Source organism: Chinchilla lanigera, unplaced genomic scaffold (assembly GCF_000276665.1).
Source record: "Chinchilla lanigera isolate Chin_1 unplaced genomic scaffold, ChiLan1.0 scaffold00043, whole genome shotgun sequence".
NCBI classification, from domain to species: Eukaryota; Metazoa; Chordata; class Mammalia; order Rodentia; family Chinchillidae; genus Chinchilla; species Chinchilla lanigera.
This window is the reverse complement of record NW_004955444.1, coordinates 15,877,972-15,900,858: the sequence shown is the minus strand read 5'-3', so window position 1 is coordinate 15,900,858 and position 22,887 is coordinate 15,877,972. Positions and strand designations below refer to the sequence as shown.

General features: G+C 36.3%; 1 protein-coding gene across 1 annotated transcript; it reads right to left on the bottom strand.

Moving 5' to 3' along the window:
* Positions 1-8,909: 8,909 nt before the first annotated feature.
* Positions 8,910-22,887, bottom strand: Ttpa (tocopherol (alpha) transfer protein; the record flags this gene model as incomplete). Its single annotated transcript, XM_005392171.2, is given in 4 exon segments — positions 8,910-11,051; positions 13,786-13,896; positions 15,758-15,951; positions 22,734-22,887. Coding segments are annotated over 4 exon segments (633 nt in total), but the record flags the coding sequence as incomplete, so codon positions are not given.

Genomic DNA, 22,887 nt, shown 5'->3' with positions numbered 1-22,887 from the left:
TGAAGAGGGGAGGACCACGGATTTGAACGCGTTCGCGGGTGCGTGGCCTCGCCTCGGAGCCGGGCCGGAGCGGGCCGAGTCCTGACGGCTGCTGAGGGTGCCCGGCCCGAGGGATTCTCCGCTACCGCGCCCCGGACAGCTGGGGACGGCCCTCCAAGAGCCGGAAGTGGTGACTCTGGTTCCTAGTCATTAAAAGTACTTTGAAGATTTCCAAATGAATGTGTAGCTTGTGGTAGGTGGAAGTTTCCACCTATGAAGACCAAAACTCAATTAAAATTGAGGAGCATTTGAAACCCCGTTCTATCAGCGCCCAAGTACTGCGGTAAAAAATGAGTTGGACAATGCCTTTTTTTCCACAAGAGGTTTATAATTTACTGAGGAAAGAAAGATAAGGACAAGAGCAAACTTTAATTATATTTCAAGAAGATGCAATAAGTAGCCTGGTTTTACAAGAAATAATCGGTACTATTGAAGGTTGTACTAAGCCCCCCAAAATGTAGTGAAAGATATTGTGAAAATGCCGACCTTATTTTGACCATAATTGAGTAAACAAAGAGCCTTTGTAAATATGAGTTTGTAACATGAAAGCAGTTGGCTAGCTGCAAAGAAAAAATTTAATTATTACCTGAGATTACACACAAAATCAAATTCCAAATGATTTCTCTTCCCCCTTTGGCACATACTCACCATTTCGAAGGCATCTCCCATGAGGCCCTCACCAGAACTGAGCAGATGCCAGCACCATATTCCTGAATCTCCAAAACTGTGCAGCAAATAAACCTATTTTTATTATAAATCACCTTGCCTCAAGTATTTTGTTATAGCAACACAGTACAGACTAAGACAATACCCTAGAGAAACACATGCATGTGTAAACAAAAAAGAACATATTTATATTTTCTTTGTAACTTTTTTGATAAGTTATTTAGGTGATAAACTATCAAGCACAGAAATAAACGAGTTGGAGAGGGGCTGGGGATTTAGCTCAGCGGCACAGCACCTGCCTGGCAAGTGCAAGGTCATGAGTTCGATTCCTGGTACCGGAAGAAAAAAAACGAGTTGGAGATACAGATAAATGTCTATTAAAAAGAGATAAATTATACTTGGGTCTAGAGAATGATTTCAACTGATTACACCAGAATTTTTCCATGTATCTTCTCCAGAAAACCATAATATATACGAAGACTGCAAATAAAGCTACACATGACCTGTAGTTTTAGCATTACTAGGAGACATAGCATACCATAAGCATCAAATTATCAGAAAATTAATAAGTGCCAAATTTCAAAGAAAGCAACCTCTATTGCTGAAATACTGTGTGTGTGTTGAGTGGGGGATGCAAGGCTTCAAAAAAGCTTTGAAAAAGAAAGGTATTGAATGATAGAGACAAAAAAGAGGCAAAATCCAGAATATGCATTTTATTTTTATGCTTCTTATGTGAACAATATTTTCTTTGATCAATATAATCAAGGGCAATTCCTTCAATAGATAATATTTTTATAAAAATTCAATAGATAATATCTATGTAAATATCTATAATATTTTATCTACCAAAGAATATGTCAAACAATAAGTGCCAGAAGCATAGCAAGCATGAGTAGGTTACAACATTGGTTACAGGAAAATGACTTGAAAATTAGACCAGAGGTGAAAACCTCAGATAAGAATTACTTCTCAGAGTGATTTAGCTACATTGCCAAGAGAGAGTGCCCCTAAAACACAGGGCAATGAAAGGAAAGAAGAAAAAAAGGAGGGATTAGAGATCCTAAAGAAACAAAATCAATTCATGCCAGCCACCCTACCTTACCCTCATACACACACCAGTACTCTCACCAAAAATACTACCTATTGAAGGAATTGCCCTTGATTATATTGATCAAAGAAAATATTGTTCACATAAGTATAAAAATAAAATGCATATTTTTAAAAAGCCAACACAATGGAAAACTTTTAGAGGAAAGAGAAAAGGTGAATTTTAACATTTTACATAATAACAGGTCTTACATGGATACACACACACACACACACACACACACACCCCTAAGGCCAAGATCCAAACTAAAATTATCCTCAGACAACCTAACTGAGAGTGTGTGTGTGTGTGTGTGTGTGTGTGTGTGTGTGTATGTGTGTGTGTCAAATTTAGAATCTCAAATTCAAAACCTGAAATACAAATGGATAAAACCCAGGAAGGAATACTAGCCGAATCCAGAAAAAAAAACTTGAATATCTCAGAAATGAAAAGTAAATCATCACTGTCCAAGCCAGAAATATCAAATTGAAATTTAATGAACATCAGTGAAGAAAAGAAGCAATTAATAGGCTCATTAAAATGATTTGAAAATACAAAACTTCAAGTCAGGAAGAAAGTGCTAGAAATTTATCACAGACAAAGAAAGTCCAATATACATGTCAGAAGAAGAGGGAAGATAGGGAGGGGGAAGGGAAGAAAGGAGAGGAAGAGAAGGGTGGTGTGTGTGTGTGTGTGTGTGTGTGTGTGTGTGTGTGTGTGTTTGAGACAGGGTCTCACTATGCAGTTCAGGCTGGCCTTGAGCTCACTTTGTAGCCCAGGCTGGCTTCGTACTCACCAGGATCCTCCTGCCTCAGCCTCCCAAGTGCTGGGATTACAAGCGTGCACCACTACGCCCTCAATTTACTTATGAAGGTAAAGCTATTTGGATGACCTCACACTTTATAAGAGCAATACAAAAATCAAGACAACAATGGAGCATCATTTAAAAAAATACTAATTTATTATTTCTATATGCAGCTGAGCTATACTTCAAGCAACAGGTCTATCGAAACACAGTTTTGAACATTCTATAACCAAAGAAATACTGTATTTATATTTTCTTATTGGAAAACCAACTAGAAGACAAACTTAACCTAAACAATACATAACTAGGAAAATTTACAGTGTAACTAATCAGTATTAAATGGTAGAGCTAAGACTAAGGATGGGAACATGGGTGAAAGAATGTAAAAATGGTTATGGGGCATGCACCTGTAGTCCTCACTACTTGGGAGTCTGAAACAGGGAGATCATGTGAGCGCAAAAGTTTAGGCCCAGTCTGAGTGACAGAGTGAGATGAAATCTCAAAAAAAAAAAAAAAAGAAAAAACCAGCAAAGCTCTACCAATTTTTTAAAAATGCAAATAGACAATTGAGAGAAAAAAGGAGGGAGAAAAAGAAAAACTGAGGCCATGACGGTATAGATACTAGGTATAAGTCAAAACATGCCATTTAAAACTGACAGCAAATATGAAGAAAAAAGGATAAAGGACAGAATAAAAGTAAAAATGTGTACACCCACACATACAGTGGGTGACTGACTGATACATGTATAGATGGACATACTGAAGCTCAGTGTATTTGCCATCTTTCCTGTTGCTAGACGCAGTATCAGACATTCACAGCTTAGTGGAGGAAAGCTTTAGTTTGGCTCATGGTTTGGGAGGATCCAATCCACAGTCAGATGTCTCTAAGGCACAAACATCATAACAGAAGGTTGTGATAGAGCAAAGCTGCTTAGTCCACAGGGGCTGGGGAGGCAGAGGAGGAGAACAGTGCCAGAGAGGAATGGGCAAAGGGGCATATATATTACCCAAGGTCATGTCTTTAGGATTCACCCAGACACACCCAGAAGCATGCTTTACTAATCTGCTGGTGTTTCTTAATCCAATTGAAATTGATACATCAGAATTAACATTCACATTCAGAGATAATACCAGGGAAAAGAGCTTTTTGTAGTAATGTGACACTGGCTAAAAAAAAATGATTATGAATATAAAACACATGTTGGTTATATTTCCCATAGGACGTGTGCTGAGTTTTGAATGGTACCAGCAATGAGAGGGTCTGAGCAATAAAGGCTGGTATCATGCAAAACAAAAATTAAAAGTAGACACCTAGGGTAAAACATATTGAATATTTTTTTAAAAAGCAGAATAATCACAATTGAAATTTTACAGAACAAAATAAAGACCACCAGAGCTAATGAAACAAAGATGAATCTTAATTTGCCTGGCTGGAACCTCCCAGGAGTAAAGAAATTCACTGACTAATTCACTCAGAGGTTTTTGTACTATTCCTGATGGCTATGCCTTTTAGCATTGAAAGTTAGCACTCCGGTGATGGTTGGTTAAAAAGAAAACTAGTCTCATTTTCCATTAATGGGCTAGAGACTTCAGTTTGGGCCCAGAAAAGTCTAGTAAATGCTAGAAGTGAGGCTGCTTTCCAGGATATGAACTTAGTGAACAGAGACGCAGAGGTTCCAAGGTACACAAACTTACTCACGTTCTACAAATCTAATACTGTTACCATAAATATAGTGGAAACCCCAACAACTTTCTAGTGGATAACCTTATCCTCCCCACTGTACTGATATTTAAATGTGACTAAGTAGTTCCTACAATGACCTTTTGCCCTTGAATCTTGTTAAGTACTATGTGCAATGATAGGGTTTCTTACCAATAACTTGTTTATGTTAAATAACTTTATTGTATTACTACATCTTATGGGTGCCCAGGGTATAATTTCCCCTACTTCATAAAGGATGATTCGTTTTTCTCCCTCTTAATTATATGTCAGTTAAGCAGCTGTTTGATTCTGGTTTTTATCAGCCATTTATCGGAAACAACTCAAGTGAAAGTTTCTTAAGCCAGTATTTGTTTTAAAGAGCAGGGAAGGGTTTTCACTATATATGCAGCTGAACTCTTCCTAAACTATTTAAATTCTTCTCTGTAGCAGTGAGCTGGGGACATCTCCTACCACTCTGTTAGCTTTATTTTCAAGGCTTCAAAATTTAGGGGGTCCTGAGTATAGATAAATGAGGAATAGGAAAAAGAACAAAATGGTCGGGTGGGCATAAAGGTAGATAACTCAAGGAAAATTTGATACAGGTGATCAAAAAAGAAAGGAGGATAATGAGAAAGATACAAAGAGAAAATATGGAGCAGATTGAAGGTAGGACTCAAGAGATGTTATTCTTGGGTGGCAGCTGATCTCAAGATGTCATACGTTTGTTCTGTGGAAGGTAGTCTACCTCTGGTCATCATCTGATGCTGGGGACTCTTGAAAGACCTTCACCTGAAGGGTCCCATTTGGAGTGCATTTCTATTGAAAGTAGGCTTACGTTCTTAAATTGTGAAATGTGAACCCAACACTATACTGTCTAATTTTACAGCAGCTTTGGTGATGAGGACAGCAGTTGTTTTTGGTTGAAGGCCTGCAAAGTGTATCCATGTCTTTGATGTAAATCAAAGGGGAAAGGTTGATAAGTAATCAGAAAATGGAAAGGTGGGAGAAGAGACTAGAGAGCACTTGAGGTTTTGAAATGTAGACATAGGCTCAATTTTGCAGATTGGGGATAATCTTCATTGTGTAGAACCAATAGCAGAAAAAGTAGGGATCCAGTATTGGAAATGATCAGGTAATTCTAGAAATCCTCAGACTTATCTTTTAGCTTTAGGGAGACAGAAAAACAGGTGATGATATTAATTATTTTAGGAGAAAAAATATTTCCTTCAAGAGAGATTTGTCCTCGATGCTTGAGGATTATTAATTGTATTTTGTGTGTAAAGATGCTATGCTCTCATGGGCAAGGATTTGGAGTAAACGTACTGAGTGTTAACAATCTTTACTGAGCCAAGGTTATCTACTTACCAAATTCAGGTAGTTGGGACTTAGACCCTTTCAGGGGTGACTGGTGGATTGAAATTCCCCAAATGAGGCTGACCTGAATTGTAAGTGGAAGACTGAGCAGCAGGAAAGGGAGGTTGGACACAGTGCGGACTGTGCCTGACCATTCCCGACCCACATCCCTGCGTCCCCCCAACTACATGGTGCCTGAGAGAGTGCTGTAACACGCAATGAAGATATGCTGCTGGACATCTACCAGAAGAGCTCAACACAACAGTGGCTTAAATTTTCTTGTTAACGGGAGAAGTGTTTGTGCAGGATACCCAAAATTGCAACATGGCTTTCTTCACGGTTATTCTCCTATCCAACTTCGTGGAGGCCAGCCTGTAGGTATATAAATGTAAATGAAATGGAAAGAATGGAAATGTATAATCAATTCAAAAATTAAAGCTAATAAGATATTTAAAATAGTGAAATTAGAGTGGAGTTTGAAACAAAAATGAAGCTCCATAGGCAAGAATTTATCATTGTAAGACAGCTAAATAATATCCTGCGATGAAGCACAGTGCGGGGCTTCATCATGCCACAGGGCCTGGTAGCTGTCCCTCTGATGACAGTCACCCAAGTTTGTGATAATATATCCCTGGATCAGATCTGCCCTCTGTGAATATTGACCCTGTGCTAGATACTGAGGTTAGGTACTAATTACGTAAAGTTGAAAAGTGTTTGCATTTAAGAATGCTTTCTGACAGGGAGACAGGCAGGTTGGCAGTTATAAACTCAAACAAGGGTCATATAGCAGGAAGCAAGGAATTATTACTGGGGAGAGTTAGAGAAGGCTTCACAGAGGTGACACATGGGCAGGACTGAATACAATCAGAGAAGAAAGCATCTCCCTGGGCAGAGGAAGCAGGAAGAAGAAAGGCTCAGAGAACAAACTAAACTCACCTCCCTTCTTGTCTTCTGTGGGCAGGGTGATGATTTCAGTGGAGAGCTGGTAGCTTGTCTGGAGTGTAGGTGGAGTCAGGCATTGTGAGGATGGAAAAACAAGTTGGGCCGAGGTGTGAAGGGTCTGGGGGCCAATGAGCAATTTAGCCTATGAGCAGTGCCACTGTCTTGAAAAGCTGGAAATGAAATCTTGCAGAAAGATAATTGTGGTGCAAGGAAAGGGTGGGTAAAGGAAGGAACAGTTGGAAAGCTGTGGAACAAGAGGAGGCTGTTACAACAGATTGGGTAAGATACTATTATAAATGGATTCGAGTCAGCTGTTTCAAGATAGGACTGATAGAATCGGATGGAATCAGGTCTAATATGATCACCACAGCGTCATGAAGTGTGTAGACAGTAGAGCCAGAGCTGAGTTTAGTCCGATTCTGTCATTTGCAATCTCTGTGATTTTGAGCAAAGAATGTAAAAATGGACCTCTTTTGTTTAGAAAGGTCAGTGGTGATATGTGCATCTACTATATGGCAGAAAATAATACACTTTTACAGAGCCCTTCAGCTCGTGTTCAAGGCTTCCGTAACATGGTTTACGTGGAACTTTCTACTCTTTCCCAAATGTTGTTATTTTCATCTCTGAGTCTTTGCTCATGTTATTTCTTTTCTTGAAATGTCCTTCCTCATCTCAGTTCTCATTACCATCTAGGAAAGTTAATTGTGCTTAAATACTGCTTCAAAGAGTATCTGCTCTAAAAGTGCACCCTCAGTCACTGTGGGTGAAAATTACCTTTCCTTCTGTTCAACTCCCAAAGCACTTTATTTTTTTCCATTTTTTTATTAATATATGTTTGCAGTATGTAACTATCACACTCCTCTTGGGAATTTTGTACAGTGCACAACACATCTTAATTCTCCTTCCCCCCTCCCTCCATCTCTTGGTACCCTTCCCATTTGCAAAAGGTTTATCTCCCTATTTTCTATTACTGATATTTTATTTTGCTCTTTAATTATATTACAGGTTTCTCATATAAGAGAAACTATGCAATATTTAACCTTGTGTGTCTGGTTTATTCCATTTAACATTATGGTCTCAAGGTACGTGTACTTTCCCAAAGCACTTTATTGGAGTTATCCTAATGATCTTTACAATGTACCTAACTTAATAGCTCTTTTGAGTATTTTTTATTTCTTATAAATAGCATCTGGTTAGTTTTTCTCTTCAGTATAGTACATAATTCAAAGTACAGTGTTATCAAAACACCAAACCACTAAAGCAGTAAACTTTATATTAGATAAGTTAACATGATTGACTTGGATAGATAAGAGAGCAGTCAGTCAAGTTCTAAGTATGGGAGCAGAGGAGGATGGTGTATATCCTTGCTAAACAGAAAATTAGTGGGAACATAATGCTGCCAATGGTGGTTTTATTGCCGTCATTTCTAGCTCCACCTTTGTTACTTGCAGTTTTCCCACAGCATCTAAGCATGGTAAAATTCAGCACAGAGGGCCTATAAGGAATGTTTCAGATAGCATGTTACCAGTTAACTGAGTTTGTGCCTCCTTTATATGTGACCTGACTTTTTTATATCTCCAGGCTTATTTTATTTTATTTTATTTTATTTATTTATTTATTTTGGTTTTTCTCCAGTACCGGGAACCGAACTCACGACCTTGCGCTTGCCAGGCAGGCGCTTTTGCCGCTGAGCTAAATCCCCAGCCCCTCCAGGCTTATTTTAGATAAGTGGCAAAGATAATATTTCCAATAGAACTTTAGTACTTTCTGTATGAAAAATCGAGTTTGACAAAATCATGATGTAGGCTAATAGATTGCTTCAAAATTATTTACCTTGCACCATATGTTGAACTTTGCTATTAACCCAGAACTGCTCTAAAAATAAATTCTGTTAAAGCAAAGCATTATCTGATTAAGTGGCATGCTGTGGCTTTTTTTCAGAGTTTTAACTCTTTATGTACGTATGTCTTAGCTTTGTGAAATTAGTTTCCTTAGTAATGTGTGGTTCCAGCAACAGATGTTAAGAGAAGGTCATTTTGAACTCGGCAGCAGGCAAAATCAACCTTTCATTAAAATGTGTAAAAGGAGCTGGGAATGTAGCTCAGTTGGTAGAGCACTTCTGTGTCTTGTGTGAGACTCTAGGGTTTATCCCCAGCACACGCACACACGCACACACTCACACACACACACTCACACACACACACACTCACACATACACACAGAAAACTGACATTTGTATAGTGGACAACTAGAAAAAGAAGTTTTGGGAAAAGAATGCCCCATATTCATATTTTTAAACAAAATCTTGTACGTTGTGGTTTAATTGAAAGATGTTTAATATTTTAAACAATATTAAACAAATTATTGTTCAGTTCAGTAACATAAAGAGCACATATGGAGTTAGTCCTTCAAAAGGCACTTGTAGTACAATTGTATTAATGGAATATAAACATAGTTTTTTTACCTTGACATTTCATAAAATTACCTGTTCATTTCACATTATTCTTAGTGTCCTTCAGAGAACTTTATTTTATAAAACTCCAATGATCCATCATAAAATGTACCTGCACTGATTAACTTATTTTAATTTCATTTACTCTTAACACATCACTAATGAAACACATTTAAAAGATGTTTTAAAATATTATTATTTATTCATGTACTAAACTTTGCTTCATAGAATCATAAGAAACTGTTTTAATTAAGAAGGCAAATGTAAATGAAGTAGAACATGTGATATAAATATCCTTCTAGGATAAATGTTGGACAAACTGGAGGTGTTCTGTTGTTGTTACTGCTTATCCTTTTAAGTGATTTTTCCATTATGATTTTAATTATATGATTTGAAATTGTATGATTTTATAAAGACTTTAAAATTCTTTTAATAAAACAGGCAGGATCTAATTTTTTTTTATAAAAAGTATAATGTCAAGTTAGCTTCTCAATGCTACGTCAAAATCAAACACGTTCTCTAAAGAACATCCACAATTACTGTTTCTTCATAGATATAACTTCAAAGAATTAGAAGTATCAGCTCACCTGATTAGACTAATTTTCTTATGAAGAAAAACACCCTTCACACAGCAAAATATCTTTGCACAAAGATACTATTGTATGATTAATGTTGAAACCTAACAAGCTGAACATATGTTCAACAAATTTCATACTGTATATTCTTTTATTTTCATGTTTAAAATAAAATTATGAAATACTAAGTATAAAAATTATATCATAAATTGAAAGATATTTTGACCATAAGGGGTGAGATTATATCTCTCTTGATAAATGAAATATTTTTTATACAAACTATACTACCAATAGTACATCCTAACCACTGTTAAAAAAGCAAGAATTGTGGGATTCAGAATATTCTAATATAAGAGTAAAACTAGTTTATTTTATGTGTAAACTGAGAAATACCAGGTGTAACTGACAATGATTTAAGAAATGTAAACATTTCTTTTGTACAGTTCTGTTAATTATTCAACCAAAAGTTCAGTGTGTAAGACAATTAAATATTATTATCACTCTAAATCTCTATGTAATGTAGCCATAAGAATAACCATAAACCGAATTCAAAATTATATTCTTGATTTGTTAAAAAATACAAAACAGCATTGAGAAACCATGAACTGTGTCTGAAATATTTTCCAAATTATATTTTATTCAGTTATTATCAACTGTAACTTTATATAGATCTATAGATTCTATATACAATAGTTTGGCATATAGACTCTCCAGTGAAAAGTTTCTATTGTGCAAAGGTGCTAAAATAGGATTTCCTGACATGAACTATCCTGCTGGCCACAGAATTAACTGTAAAACTGTGTTCAGATTTTGGCCTAAATTATAATCTAATCTGACACCCACACAAAGTGAGTGTTAATGGTTTTATATACTCACTTGATTAGTGCAAATACTTCTTTAAGTAGATTTTATAAATCTATGACTAAACAAATGTAATCAGAAAACTTGTTTAACATCAAATTTTATAAAAACCTACCAAGATGCAGATGAATAGCCACTTTAGAAATCACTTTCTATGTTATTTCTTCAAGTGCAAAAATTGGTAATCTCTCCTATGCTATTCCAGTATACTAACATTTAATACTTCAAAAATGAAGAAAAGGTTTAAAAGCTTTCTAAACATCCATATTGCTCACATTACAGGGTTTTACTTTTTAAAAGATCACACAAGCAGTAATTAAAAGATTTGCTCTTTTTCTTTCATTCATCTAAGATCTTACGTACTTTTAATTAGGAAACCATTTGGATGAAGTAAGTCATTGAATGGTCTCAGAAATGCTGCTGAGATAATCTTCAGACTTCATTATAAAATTTGTCCACTCCTTACAGATGTCCTCCATGGAAATCTCTTCACCACCATATTCCAGTGGAAGAATGTCAGGAAAATGCTGGAGTAAGCTCTGTTTGTAATTGTTCCCATGCATATGAATCTGAAATAACCAGAATGTTTTAGAAGGCATCCTCTTCCCCATCACTATATTAGACACATTTACAGTGGAAAAATCAACCTCATAAAATCCTTTAATAACTTCGAAGGTAGGAGAGGATGTATCTGTATTCTTTATAAATATTAGTAAAATTATAAAATTAAAATTTATAAATATTATTTATGCTGCAGTGAATCTAAAAGATGAATTACTTTATTACATGTGCATTCTTCTAACTGTACAAGATTTATAAAAGATGGTAAAAATGTACTACCCAATATTAATTCATAGTAAATACAAACATATCTTAGCACATAATTGGGTATATGAGGAATAATTTACATTGTATTGTGTAGTCTTAACTAAACAAACTTAGATAATTATAACTTAATTATGATGGTTATGTTTTCACCTAAAGTTTAAAAATTGATCATAGCTGGGTATGGTTATGTATGCCTGTAATCTTAGCTATTCAGTAGGCTGGGACAGGAGGATTGCAAGCAGATCAGCATGAGCACCTTGGGGAGACTGTGGCTAAAAATAAAATAGAAATTCCTGGGGATGTGACTTACATTCCCTGAGTTCAATCTCTATTACCATTACTACTACTATTACTAGTAGTAGTGGTAATAGTAAACTATAAATCATAGAATGCTCTAAAATTAAGAGCCCAAAAGTACAAAATAAAGAAAGAAATATTTTCCATTGCTAGGCAAAATGTCCATCTATGCCATCAACAACAATTTAAGCACCTACTATATGCTAGGATATTATGATTAATAAATGAGTGTCCTAGATTAAGGAATCTCACAATACCAATCCTTGAATTTTTCTGAAATGTTTAAAATATTATCAGATGAGAAGTTCTATCCTCTCAAGGGGGGGAAATAAAACTTACAGTGTTTCCAATAACTTGAAAATGAAAAAAATGGCTAGATTTAATTGTTCCCCCACATTTTGACAACTCTATTTCATATCAGTTCATTTTCACTGAATTGTTTAAGCTCTCCTTTTAAAAATATTTTTGTGCCTATGCTGGCTTTTTATTAGGGTCAGCTCATTTTTGTTTTTATTTGTCCAGAATATAAGACTAAATAGAAAAACTTATTTTTAGATCTCTAAGAATTATATAGAGGGTGAACTCTGTTTTCAGGATACACTGAAGAGAGAAACAAAATGAACAAATTATGGACTTCTCTTTCCCGACTTCTAGACTGAAAAGCGGTGAAGTGTCCATTTTCATTAAAGCAGATAATTTATAGCTGCTTCACCTTGAAGATAGAAATACTCATTGGATAACCTGTAAAGAAGCTCTAGTGCCATAATTTCTTATCATTTCTTAAGATAAAAAATATAGTTTCTTCAGCGGAAGATGTGGCTCAGGGGTACAGTATGGCCTCACATGCTATCGCATGCTCAGAGCCTGGATTTGAATCCCAATACGAAAAAAAAAAAAAAAAAGCCAAAAAATTATAATCCACATTATCAGTATTTATATTTAAATGATCTTTGAGGTTTGAATTTTCAGTTTTAAAAAATTTTTGTGTCCAATGCAGTAAATGATGCCACAGTTGGTCTAAACACTCTAGTGATTCTCCACAGATTGTTGCAGAAGGCTTGCCATTTTTAGAATTCAAGAACTCTATTTTAGTCCTTCAAAAATGTTAGCTTATTCACAGATATCTTCACAGGACAGGTAAAACAATAAAACCCATCAAATTTGTTTTGTTTAACTAATATAATATTAAGTCACACAATAAGGGTATTATGGTTTTCAGTTACATATTTTAATTAAGAAAAATATTTTTACTTGCACAATATTACATTGACACAATTAGAACTCAAAATAAGATAAAAGATACACAATGAGCCGGGCATGGGGTGCACATCTGTAATCCCAGTACTTCAGGAGGCTAAGGCAGAAGGATTTCAAGTTTGAGCCCAGCTTGTGCAACTTAGTGAGGCCCTGTCTCAAAATAAAAACCAAAAAGGTCTGCAGATATAGCTCAGTGTGAAGGCCCTGGGTTCAATCCTCAGAATCAAAAAAAAAAAAAAAGGAAAAGAGAAATATACACAATGAAGTATTTTCCTATCAACCCTATCCTCAGCCATTCCAGTCTACATCCCTACTCTGTTTTTTGTATGTATGTAATCACTTATTTTCCTATATATTCTTTTATGTAATTTTAATGCAAATATAATTACATATTCTCATTTCTTCCATTTTTATAGAAGAGGTAGTGTACCATCAATATCACTCTGCATTTTCAATTTTATCTTACAATTTATCTTGCAAATTTTGTGTTCCATTGTGTGGTTATATCATAATGTATTTAACCAGTCCTCTAATGATGGATACTTGGTGGTTTCCAATACTTTTTGGCAATAAATACTCTTGTACATGTTATTTTGTTTATGTAAGGGCACACATCTGTAGGGTAATTCTCCAAAGTGCAAAGGCTGTGATTTTGATAACTATTGCCACACTGCCCTCTACAGGTAATATTCCATTTTGCACTACAGCAGGCTACGTGAGAGATCAGCCTTAAAACAAATGTGCTTAATTTTTTAAATTAAAAATAAAGATTAATTTATAAAAGAAGTTTTCTTATTAGATAAATACTGAAAATAGTGGTCCAATAGATTGGGTTGGTGGGCATCCGGGGAGGGTAATAAAGCAGTCCTGAGAAAAAGGGGTAGAATGTTTGGTGTAGAATAATGACTTCAATCTACTTACCCGTTCCCTAATTTTTTCAGTCAGGAATGGTTTAATCATGGAGAACACAGCATGGAAAATTACCGGCTCATTTATCAAATGGATGCCACGAACTTTCAGTGGAAATGAATCCTTTTGAAAGTTAAAAAATCATCTTAATAATAAAGCATAAATAAATATTACAATTTTATTCATAAAGCCAAGTTTCTTCCCTAAACACTCTCCAAGCTTATAGCAGTACTTAGAGAATGATTTCATTTTCAAAATTATTTATTCATTCAACGTAAAAACTTAGCTTATAGTTTACTGTCACTATATTAAGAAAAGATCTTTTAAAAAGTTTCTCTTAGGCAAAGTCTTTTAAGAAAAAGGGGTTCAGATGCGATATGCAGAGGTGCCAGCTCCGTATAAGGAAGGTAAAAAGCACGTGCTGGAAACGTGTACAGTCAACAGGAAGGGGATCAAGAGGTGGATGCAGAGGGGAGGGAGGAAAGGGAAAGGGAATTGAAAGGGGCGCAAGAAACAGCGACTGAATAAATAAATGCTTCTTTTTATGGGTCTCAGGGGGAAAAAAGGAAATACACATACATTTGCACCAGAAAACCCTTTACAGAATCACATAAAATTGTTCCTTAATTTAAACATTTATAATTTGACATTTCTGCCAAAATTATTTTTGTCCAAAAAAACCAAACTCTCATGAAAATTCAAAGAATATAACAATAGATACAAACTTTTTAAGCATTTCACACTAGTGTATATCTTTTTTTTTTTTTTTTTTTTTTTGGTTTTTCTCCGGTACCGGGAACCGAACTCACGACCTTGCGCTTGCCAGGCAGGCGCTGTGCCGCTGAGCTAAATTCCCAGCCATATATCTTTACCATCCAAATAATATTGGCTTATTTAAAAAGTAGAGTTCCTTTTTAAAAAAAAAAAAAAAAACTCTCATTAAATAGTTTTTCTACCCAAGTTATGTCATTAATAAGAAAACTTTTTCTTCAAAAATTTTCTTGTGCAAGATTTTTCTTTCCATCCCTAGTTTTTATTTCTCCAGGTTCTTTGTTTATTTTATTTTATTTTAAACAGAATTCTAATATATTTTCTAAGTAATTTACATCCTGTTGTGTGCTAAATACAATTTCTTTAATCAGCCTGAGTTTTAATATTGTTCCAAAGCCTGTTGAATGAATATACCATAATTTATGTAACCATTTTCCTATTTCTAAACAAATAAGTTGTTTCTAACTTTATTCTGTTAGAAGTGGTGCTGCAATAACTGTTCATATATAGGAAAAGTAGTGATTATGAACATGACTTTTATATTCAGATCACCTGGGCTGGAATCCTTACTTCACTGCTGACAGAATGTACGCCTGAGCACTGCTATGTCCACCTCTCTGACATAGTTTATTAACATGTAAAATAGGAGACAAAACAATTTATACCTATGTTATATTTTATTGAATCAGTGTTATAATTAGTTTTGAGTCAGTTTTTCAATTTAGAAAGAAAACTGGATGTGTGGGCAATCTGGCTGTGACATCTGTCACCCCATTGATCGCCAGGGTTGATTCAGCTGATCTGGCTGGCTAGGCAGGTGTCCCCTCCCTCCCTCAATGCTCCACATGCGTCCCTCCTGAAGCTGCTGCTTGGTGGAAGAGGATGACTATCCCTGACAGAGGAGGACCGTTCCTAGGTCAAGGGTATACGAGTAGCTGCGCTCCCTTGCTAGAACCTCCAAACAAGCTCTCTAGGAAGAAAATTTTAGTGACAAGAAAAATTAAGTCACGCTGTTATTTAAATATATAAATTCTGTGATTATTAATGTCAGTTTGTTACAATATTTTCCTATTATAAATTATACCTTATAATTATACCTATTGCATTATTCAGTTATATATTTTTCCTAAAATTTTATTTGAGGATCTAATAAATTACCAAAAATTAAAATTAGTTGTAAGTATGATATGTAACAGTTAAAATACACACTTACTGTAAGTACAGCAGCAATCTTCTTGGCTACAGATGGAGTAATTTGGAAAGCATGTGAAAACTCCCAGCCTTCCAGGTCAAATACAGCCTTGACTCCACTCCGTTGTGTTTCTACTTCCCGTACAATAAGCTCAGACGTAATTAGGCTTACACGAAATACATCATAAGCTGTAAACACTTTTGGGTCCCAACGTGCTAAAGAAAAAGACATATAATATCTCAGCTTTGTGTAAAGAACTAGAAAGATTTCAAAATGGAACTAATCCTTTTTAAACTTAAAGGATCAGTAGAAATAAAAACAAGTTCAAGGATTATGAATTGAATGATAGATTAAATTGAGGTCTAAAGATATATGCCTGTTTCTCCCTCCTCAAATCCCTGGCAAAGAACAGATTTTTAAGAACATGGGGATGGGAGATATAGGCTGGATTTGAGTGCCAAATAAACTCACAACTTCCTTCCTGAGATGGCTGTACCTAAAAATGGAAGCCTATGGCTATGCTATAAACTCAGAGCTGTTAGAAACGGGGAAAGTTACAGCCTGGATTATGAGGAGCGCCTAGGGCTGCATAATAAATGTTATCGTTTGTACCTAGAATGTTCCGCCAAAGCTGATGTGTCAAAAGCTTGATCCCCAGTGCAGCAGGCTCGGAAGTAGAACCTTTAGGAGGTGATTGCACCTCGAGGGCACTGAGCATTGATCAACCTTTTAAACCACTGATGCATTCGTAGCTTAATGGGCTCTTGGGAACTGGTGGAAACTGTAAGAGGTGTGGCCTAGGTGGAGGAAGTGGCTCACTGTAGGCATGCCTTCAAAGGGTGTACTGAAACCCCAGCCCCTTCTCCACCTTCCCCCTACCACTGACGGTGAGCTGAGCAGCTTTCTTCTGCTGTGTGCTTCCTGCCGTGATGTTCTGCCTCACTCTAGGCCCACAGCAACAGGACCAAGTAAACACACACTAAAACCTCTGCAACCATGAGCCAAGGTAAACCTTTACTCCTCTTGAGTTGTTTTCCTTAGTTTATTTATTTATTTATTTATTTTTTTGGTTTTTGGTTTTTCTCCGGTACCGGAACCGAACTCACGACCTTGCGCTTGCCAGGCAGGCGCTTTTGCCGCTGAGCTAAATCCCCAGCCCCGAGTTGTTTTCCTTAGGTATTTTGTCATGACAATGGACAGCTCAGTAATGCAGAGAGATACATGAAGAGCTGACAGGTTGGTACTATATTATTACAGCTCTTTGTGACAAGTAACACATAGCACATGCATGACTCCACAGACTTGGACAGGAAATACGGGCTTGGGAAAGAAGAGCTGAGGAAACACCCAGGTAGCTACACATACCCAAGGAAAACAAACCGTGCCTGTGCTTCAAGGAAGTACAGACATCCTTGTCCACATAGCCCATTTCTCCTCTGCCATCCCTGGGACAGGCCTTGCAGGCAGAAGTGACAGTAATGGACAGGCAAATAGCCAACCTTAAAAAAAGATATGTGCCCACTAAAAATTGTAGTGTTACACATATACACAGAAACCAAACTCTATAGATAAAGGTGCCCAAACTGAAGGAAGCAGTTAAGTAAGATACATTAGAAGAAACGTGAATTCAGTCTTGGTGAGGGACTGGAGGAGGATTAGTGGAAGCTATTATTATAAGAACAGGCAATTATTTAAAAAGAGTCAGTTGAGATCCCAGAAATAAAGACAGTTCAATAAAAATTTAGTTAATGGGACAAGTGACATAAAAGACACAGGCAGTTAGCAGATTTGAAAGATCAAGCTGAAGGACTCTCTCAACTTGGCATAAAAAGCCAAAAATTGATAAACATGAACAGAAATATAAGAGACAAATACAGCTAAATCTAGAAATGTCAATATCCATAGAAGAAGAGATTTGGAATAATAGCAAGAAATGGTAGGGAAATTTTTTCCATAATGGAAAAAAGATATGAAGAATTCAGACTGAAATATCTATGACTACCAAACAGACGAGTGACACGGAAGATTACTCATAACTAATGGTAAAATTTCAAAAAAGCGAAGTTGCTGGGTTGAGCAACTGGGCACGTTGGTGGTATCACTTATTAAGAAAAGTAAGAAGTGTTTTTAGTGGAAAAAATCATCAGTATGAGCATGTCCAAACGGCGGCTGTGAGACACCCCACTGGATATACTGAGGTAAGAAGTGGGTTGTACGGATCTGGATCTCCAAAGAGAAGATGAGGGTAAAAATACGTCATGTGATCCAACAATAGGGTGAATGTTTAAAATAAGAATTCATTTCAGTAAAAGAATTAAGATGTGTTATGTACATGTGCCAACTCCCCATAAGGAATGTCATCATTCTGTACTAATAAAAATTAAAAATTGCAAAGAAAACAAAAGGCATATTGCCCTGAATCCCACTTGCTTTTAACACACTTGTCCTATCCTTCTTCCCACTTCCTGAAGAAATTCCAGAAGTCCTCTTTCATGAGTGTTTTTTCATGGCTGCCTCAATATCCTGCATTGATTCAAAACACTGATAGCAATTTCTGTTCAATGAACACATTTCACTGTAGCCTTATCCACTTTGTTCACTGGATCTGGTATGACATCTGGCACTTATCTAAAGTCAAAGTGACCAGAAAAATGTTTTGAATCAACAGAGAACCTTGAAGCAGCCGTGAGAAGGCAACTAAAGATACTCACAAAAGAGGACTTCCAGAACTGCTTCAGAAAGTATCAAGAATGGTGGGATAAGTGTGTGTAAAACAAGGGGAAGTATTTTGAGGGGGGTTAATGATAATGTGCCTTTTACTGTAATAACTCTTAAATTTATACATTCACTGCATGTTTTTTATCACAACTCTGTAATAATTCTGGGAGTTAGTTGTGTATATACGGCAATCTATGGCAGGGATTGTCTTACAGCTATGCTTTTCTCTGTTAAAAGAGGAAAAAGTGCATGTGGGGCTGAGGCTGAGGCCAGTGTCCTAACAAATCTAAAATTTAAAAGGATGAGTAGAAAAGGTGACACCAACAAAGGAGATGAAGAAGGAGCTACCAGTTAGGCCAAAGGAAAACACCAGGAGAACTTGGCTCGAGAGAAGCCGAGGGAAGAGGGTATTTCAGAGAAAGAGAAAGTGGTTCACTGTATTGAGAGGTCGAGCGAAACAGAACTAAACCTGTTCATTAGATTTGGTGAAAATAAGGTCATTAATGATTGTTTAGGGTCTTTTTAGCAGAGGTGGAGATGAAACCAGACCAGAATAAAATACAGAGTCTCTCTGAGGAAGTGAGGATGGTAAACGTCACTGATTTAAGAGCTGACTAAAAACAAGAAGGGTGATAGTTAGGGAGGAGGGATTTTCGTGGGATTGAGGAAGAGCTTTTCATCGTAAATGGCTGATGTGGGGCAGCTTTAACTGTTAAGTGGCAGTTTCTAGTAACAAGGAAGAAGCTAAAGATCTAAAAGAGGAAGGACAATCAGGACTTCTAGGAAAGCACAGTGGAACAGTCCTAGCTTTTTAGAACATGAGATTTCTGGTAAACATCTGAATAATCAATCCAGCTCAAAAAATACTGTGCTGCTTCAGACACTGCATGGATGCTAATAAAATATATCAACAGCACAAAGGAAAACAGCTCCTGACCTAAATTTCTGAGCCAACTAAATTGTCTGATGTAAGCTGTCTAATACAGTAGCTGTTAGCTGCTTGTGATTATTCAAATTTAAATTATTAATTCAGTTTCTCTTTTAAAAGAGCCACATTTCAAGTGTTCAGTAGCCACATATGGCTGGAGCTGGAGGCTACCATAGAACAGTTTCATCATCATAGAACGTTCCATGGATAGTGCCGGATCCACTTTAGGCTGTTAGGAATTTTAGGCCTCTGTTCGGAACTTTAAGTCCTTCTCTAGCATCTAGCTAACATTTATTGAGTGACTATTATATACTGGGTAGTATTCTTGTTATATATGTGTGGGTATATGTGTGTATGTGTGTGTAAGACAAGATTTAATGCTTGCAGCCACCCCACTGCAAACACAGTAACCCTACATGATAGCTTTTTACTATGCCCATTTCACACGAGTAAACTGAGTTGCTGCTGCACAGCTTTCCGTGGAGGTAAAATGCGGCAGAGCTGAGATTTCAGCCCAAGAAATACACCCCAGCACTTCTCTTCATAAGAACTAAGCCAGCCAAAACTGAATATTTATTGTTAAAATCTACCTGTGCTGTTCTAGTGGAGTCATTTGTCTCAAAATGCATGGAATTACATCCTCTGACTTGTAGGCTGATAAAGATCGGAACTCAGTTTCACGGTGAGTTGTCCTCCTGTGGTGCAGGGAGAGGTTTCCTGCATTTTCTCCCTGTTTTCACTACAGATGGTACGGAGGGAGGGGGCTTATGCTAAGTGTATAGCAAAAAGCTCCAGCATAGATTTCTTCCTCTAGCTCTCCCCATTAATTCAATTAAATTTAGAATACTTACAATCTTTATTTATCCTATCCTTTTATTTTACTCATAAAACTCTTCCAAATTTTTCCTTTTATTCTATAAAAACACAATGGGCGATTTGCTAAAGGCCATCCTGCTCTGATCCTCACTGAACCATGTTTTCATGATTTTAAAATACCCATGAGTTAAACAACACATTTTAAATTAATACACTATAAGGGACCCAGGCTAGACAAACATCTATTGGTTCATCGTCAAGGGTTTTATGATCAAAATAATACATTTGTTTTGGCACTATCAAGGTGTTCTTTCTTTACCTACTCCAGGTAGAGCACCGCAGAGCCAGACGCCTGCAGGAAGAACCAGCTGAAGGTTTCAGTACTATGTTCTTGGGATCCTAAACAGAGTTGTCACATAAAATCTAATATGCCAAGTTAGAATTGATTTCAGATAAACAAGATATAATTTCTTAGCAGAAGAATGACCCATGCATATTAAAAAATTATTTGTCTGAAATTCAAATGTAACTGGGTACCCTATATTTTTATAATACATTGTTTTCTTTTCTAAAAAAACATAGCTATTGGCAACCCTTTCTTTAAAGAGTTCAGGGGACTTCATTGCCCAAAACTTGTATAACCTCCTCTGGTGGCTGAAAGAATGGAAACATTATATCTGTTTTATAGATGAGACCCCATGATCAACCCAGTTTTATTGACATACAACTTCAGGTTAAAAACAAACAAACAAACAAAAAACCAGAATTATTGTACTCAAGGATCTAATACACTTGAAGAAATAAATGTAGAATCTTTTTCCGAGAAAGCAGCAGTTTCACAATATCAAGAAACTGCTCAAAAGCAAAGAACAACTGGGATGAGGGAAAGAAGAAAAGAAAGAAAGAAGGAAGGGAAAAATATATATATACAAGATAGCTAAGATAATTGTACTACTAATTCCTGTTGGTTTTTTGAAAGGAACAGTTAATGCTTAATTTTTTTCTTAAAATATTTTTGACAATTTTGCATGTCTATATCTGGTAATCTGAACAACTACTTTGAAGATAACAATATGCAATATAACAACAACTGTTGATTTCCTATCATCTTGTTTTGAAATTCTGTATCATTTTAAATTTTTAAAAAATTTTTATTCTCTTTAAAAGAAAGAAAGCAACAGTTTAAGGCAGGGAACCTACATGGTGGCAGGTGCAAACACTAATATATAAAATAAATATTTAAATATATAAAGGTCAGCAGGCATGGTGGCATGCAATTTTAGCTTCAGATATTTAGGAGGCTGAGGCAGGAGGATCATTCAGGCCTGGCTTGAGCAAACAAGATCTTATCTCCAAAAAAGTAGAAGTTTCCATAAGATTGTAATTTTCATGAAATATTGATTATCTATGTCCTGTCTACCAGGCTAGAAGTGGTTCCTTGGAACAGTGAGAAATCTTTTCCTTTACCTAGCATTTTTAACCAGGCACAAAACTAAAGTAGCAGAATATATAGGTCACCAAGTGCTCTGGTCTGAATATGTGTGTCCCCACATAATTCATATGCTGAAATCCTAACTCCCAAGGTCAGGGTATTAGGAGGTGGCCTTTTGCATGTCACTAGGCTGTAGAGGTTGACTCCTCATAAATAGGATTAGTGCCCTTATACAAGAGACCCAGAAGAGACACTTTTGAGGTTTGCATGAAATGTCTGTCTATGAACCACCAAATGCCCTCATTACAACCATATCTGCTAATTCTTTGATTTAGGAGTTCCCAGACTTTGGAATTATGAGAACTAACTTTCTCTATAAGCCATCCAGCCTATGGGATTTTGTTATAGCAGCTGAACAAATAAGACATCAACCTATAAAAAACACTAGGAGCACCTACAAATGAAAGAGGAGGCAGTAAGTAAGAAAAAGGGGGGAACTAATGCCTTACAGTGTCTGCAACCATCTCCACGGATCCTGAGCACCCTGCTGCACCCTCTTCCATCCAAGGGTGGGAGCACCTTGCTCCTCACCCTGGGTGTTATTGAGCAAGTCATTCACTTACTCATTCCACAAATGTTTAATGAGTACCTTCCATATACCAGATCCTGTGATCAGTGCTTAGAATGTATCAGAGCACATGAAAGACAAAATCTACAATCTCCTGGAGCTTTTGTTGTTCAGAATTTTTTTATAATTCCTATTAAGAATTTTTCAGATGCTTTACACTGAGTCCTTTTACTTTATTCTACCATTTCTTTTCTCAATTTTTCTTTTCTTTTAAACAGTGACCATTTGGGAAATGGAAGTAGGATTTTCACCAGTTTCTGCTAATTTTCTCACAACTGCCAAAATGTTATATTTGGGAAATATTAAGATCTAAATTAAACCTAAGGTAAATCCTAAAACTTAAATTAAAACCTAAATTCTTAAGGATGGACACATTGACACTGTCCATACAGCAGTAAAGGAAAAACAGAGGGAAAGAAGAGAGAAGGAAGACGAGGAGACAAAGGAAGATAGGTGAGAGGTGTATATGACTCACCGATTCTGTAAATAAGAACTCTGCTACCAGTGGGATCCCTGGATCCCAGAACTCCATGGTAGCCAGCCTTCAAAAGGCCAAGAATACTTCTAGGGTGTAGATCCGCACTTAATTCTGGACATTCCACTCTCCATTTATAATAGTTTTTTAATAA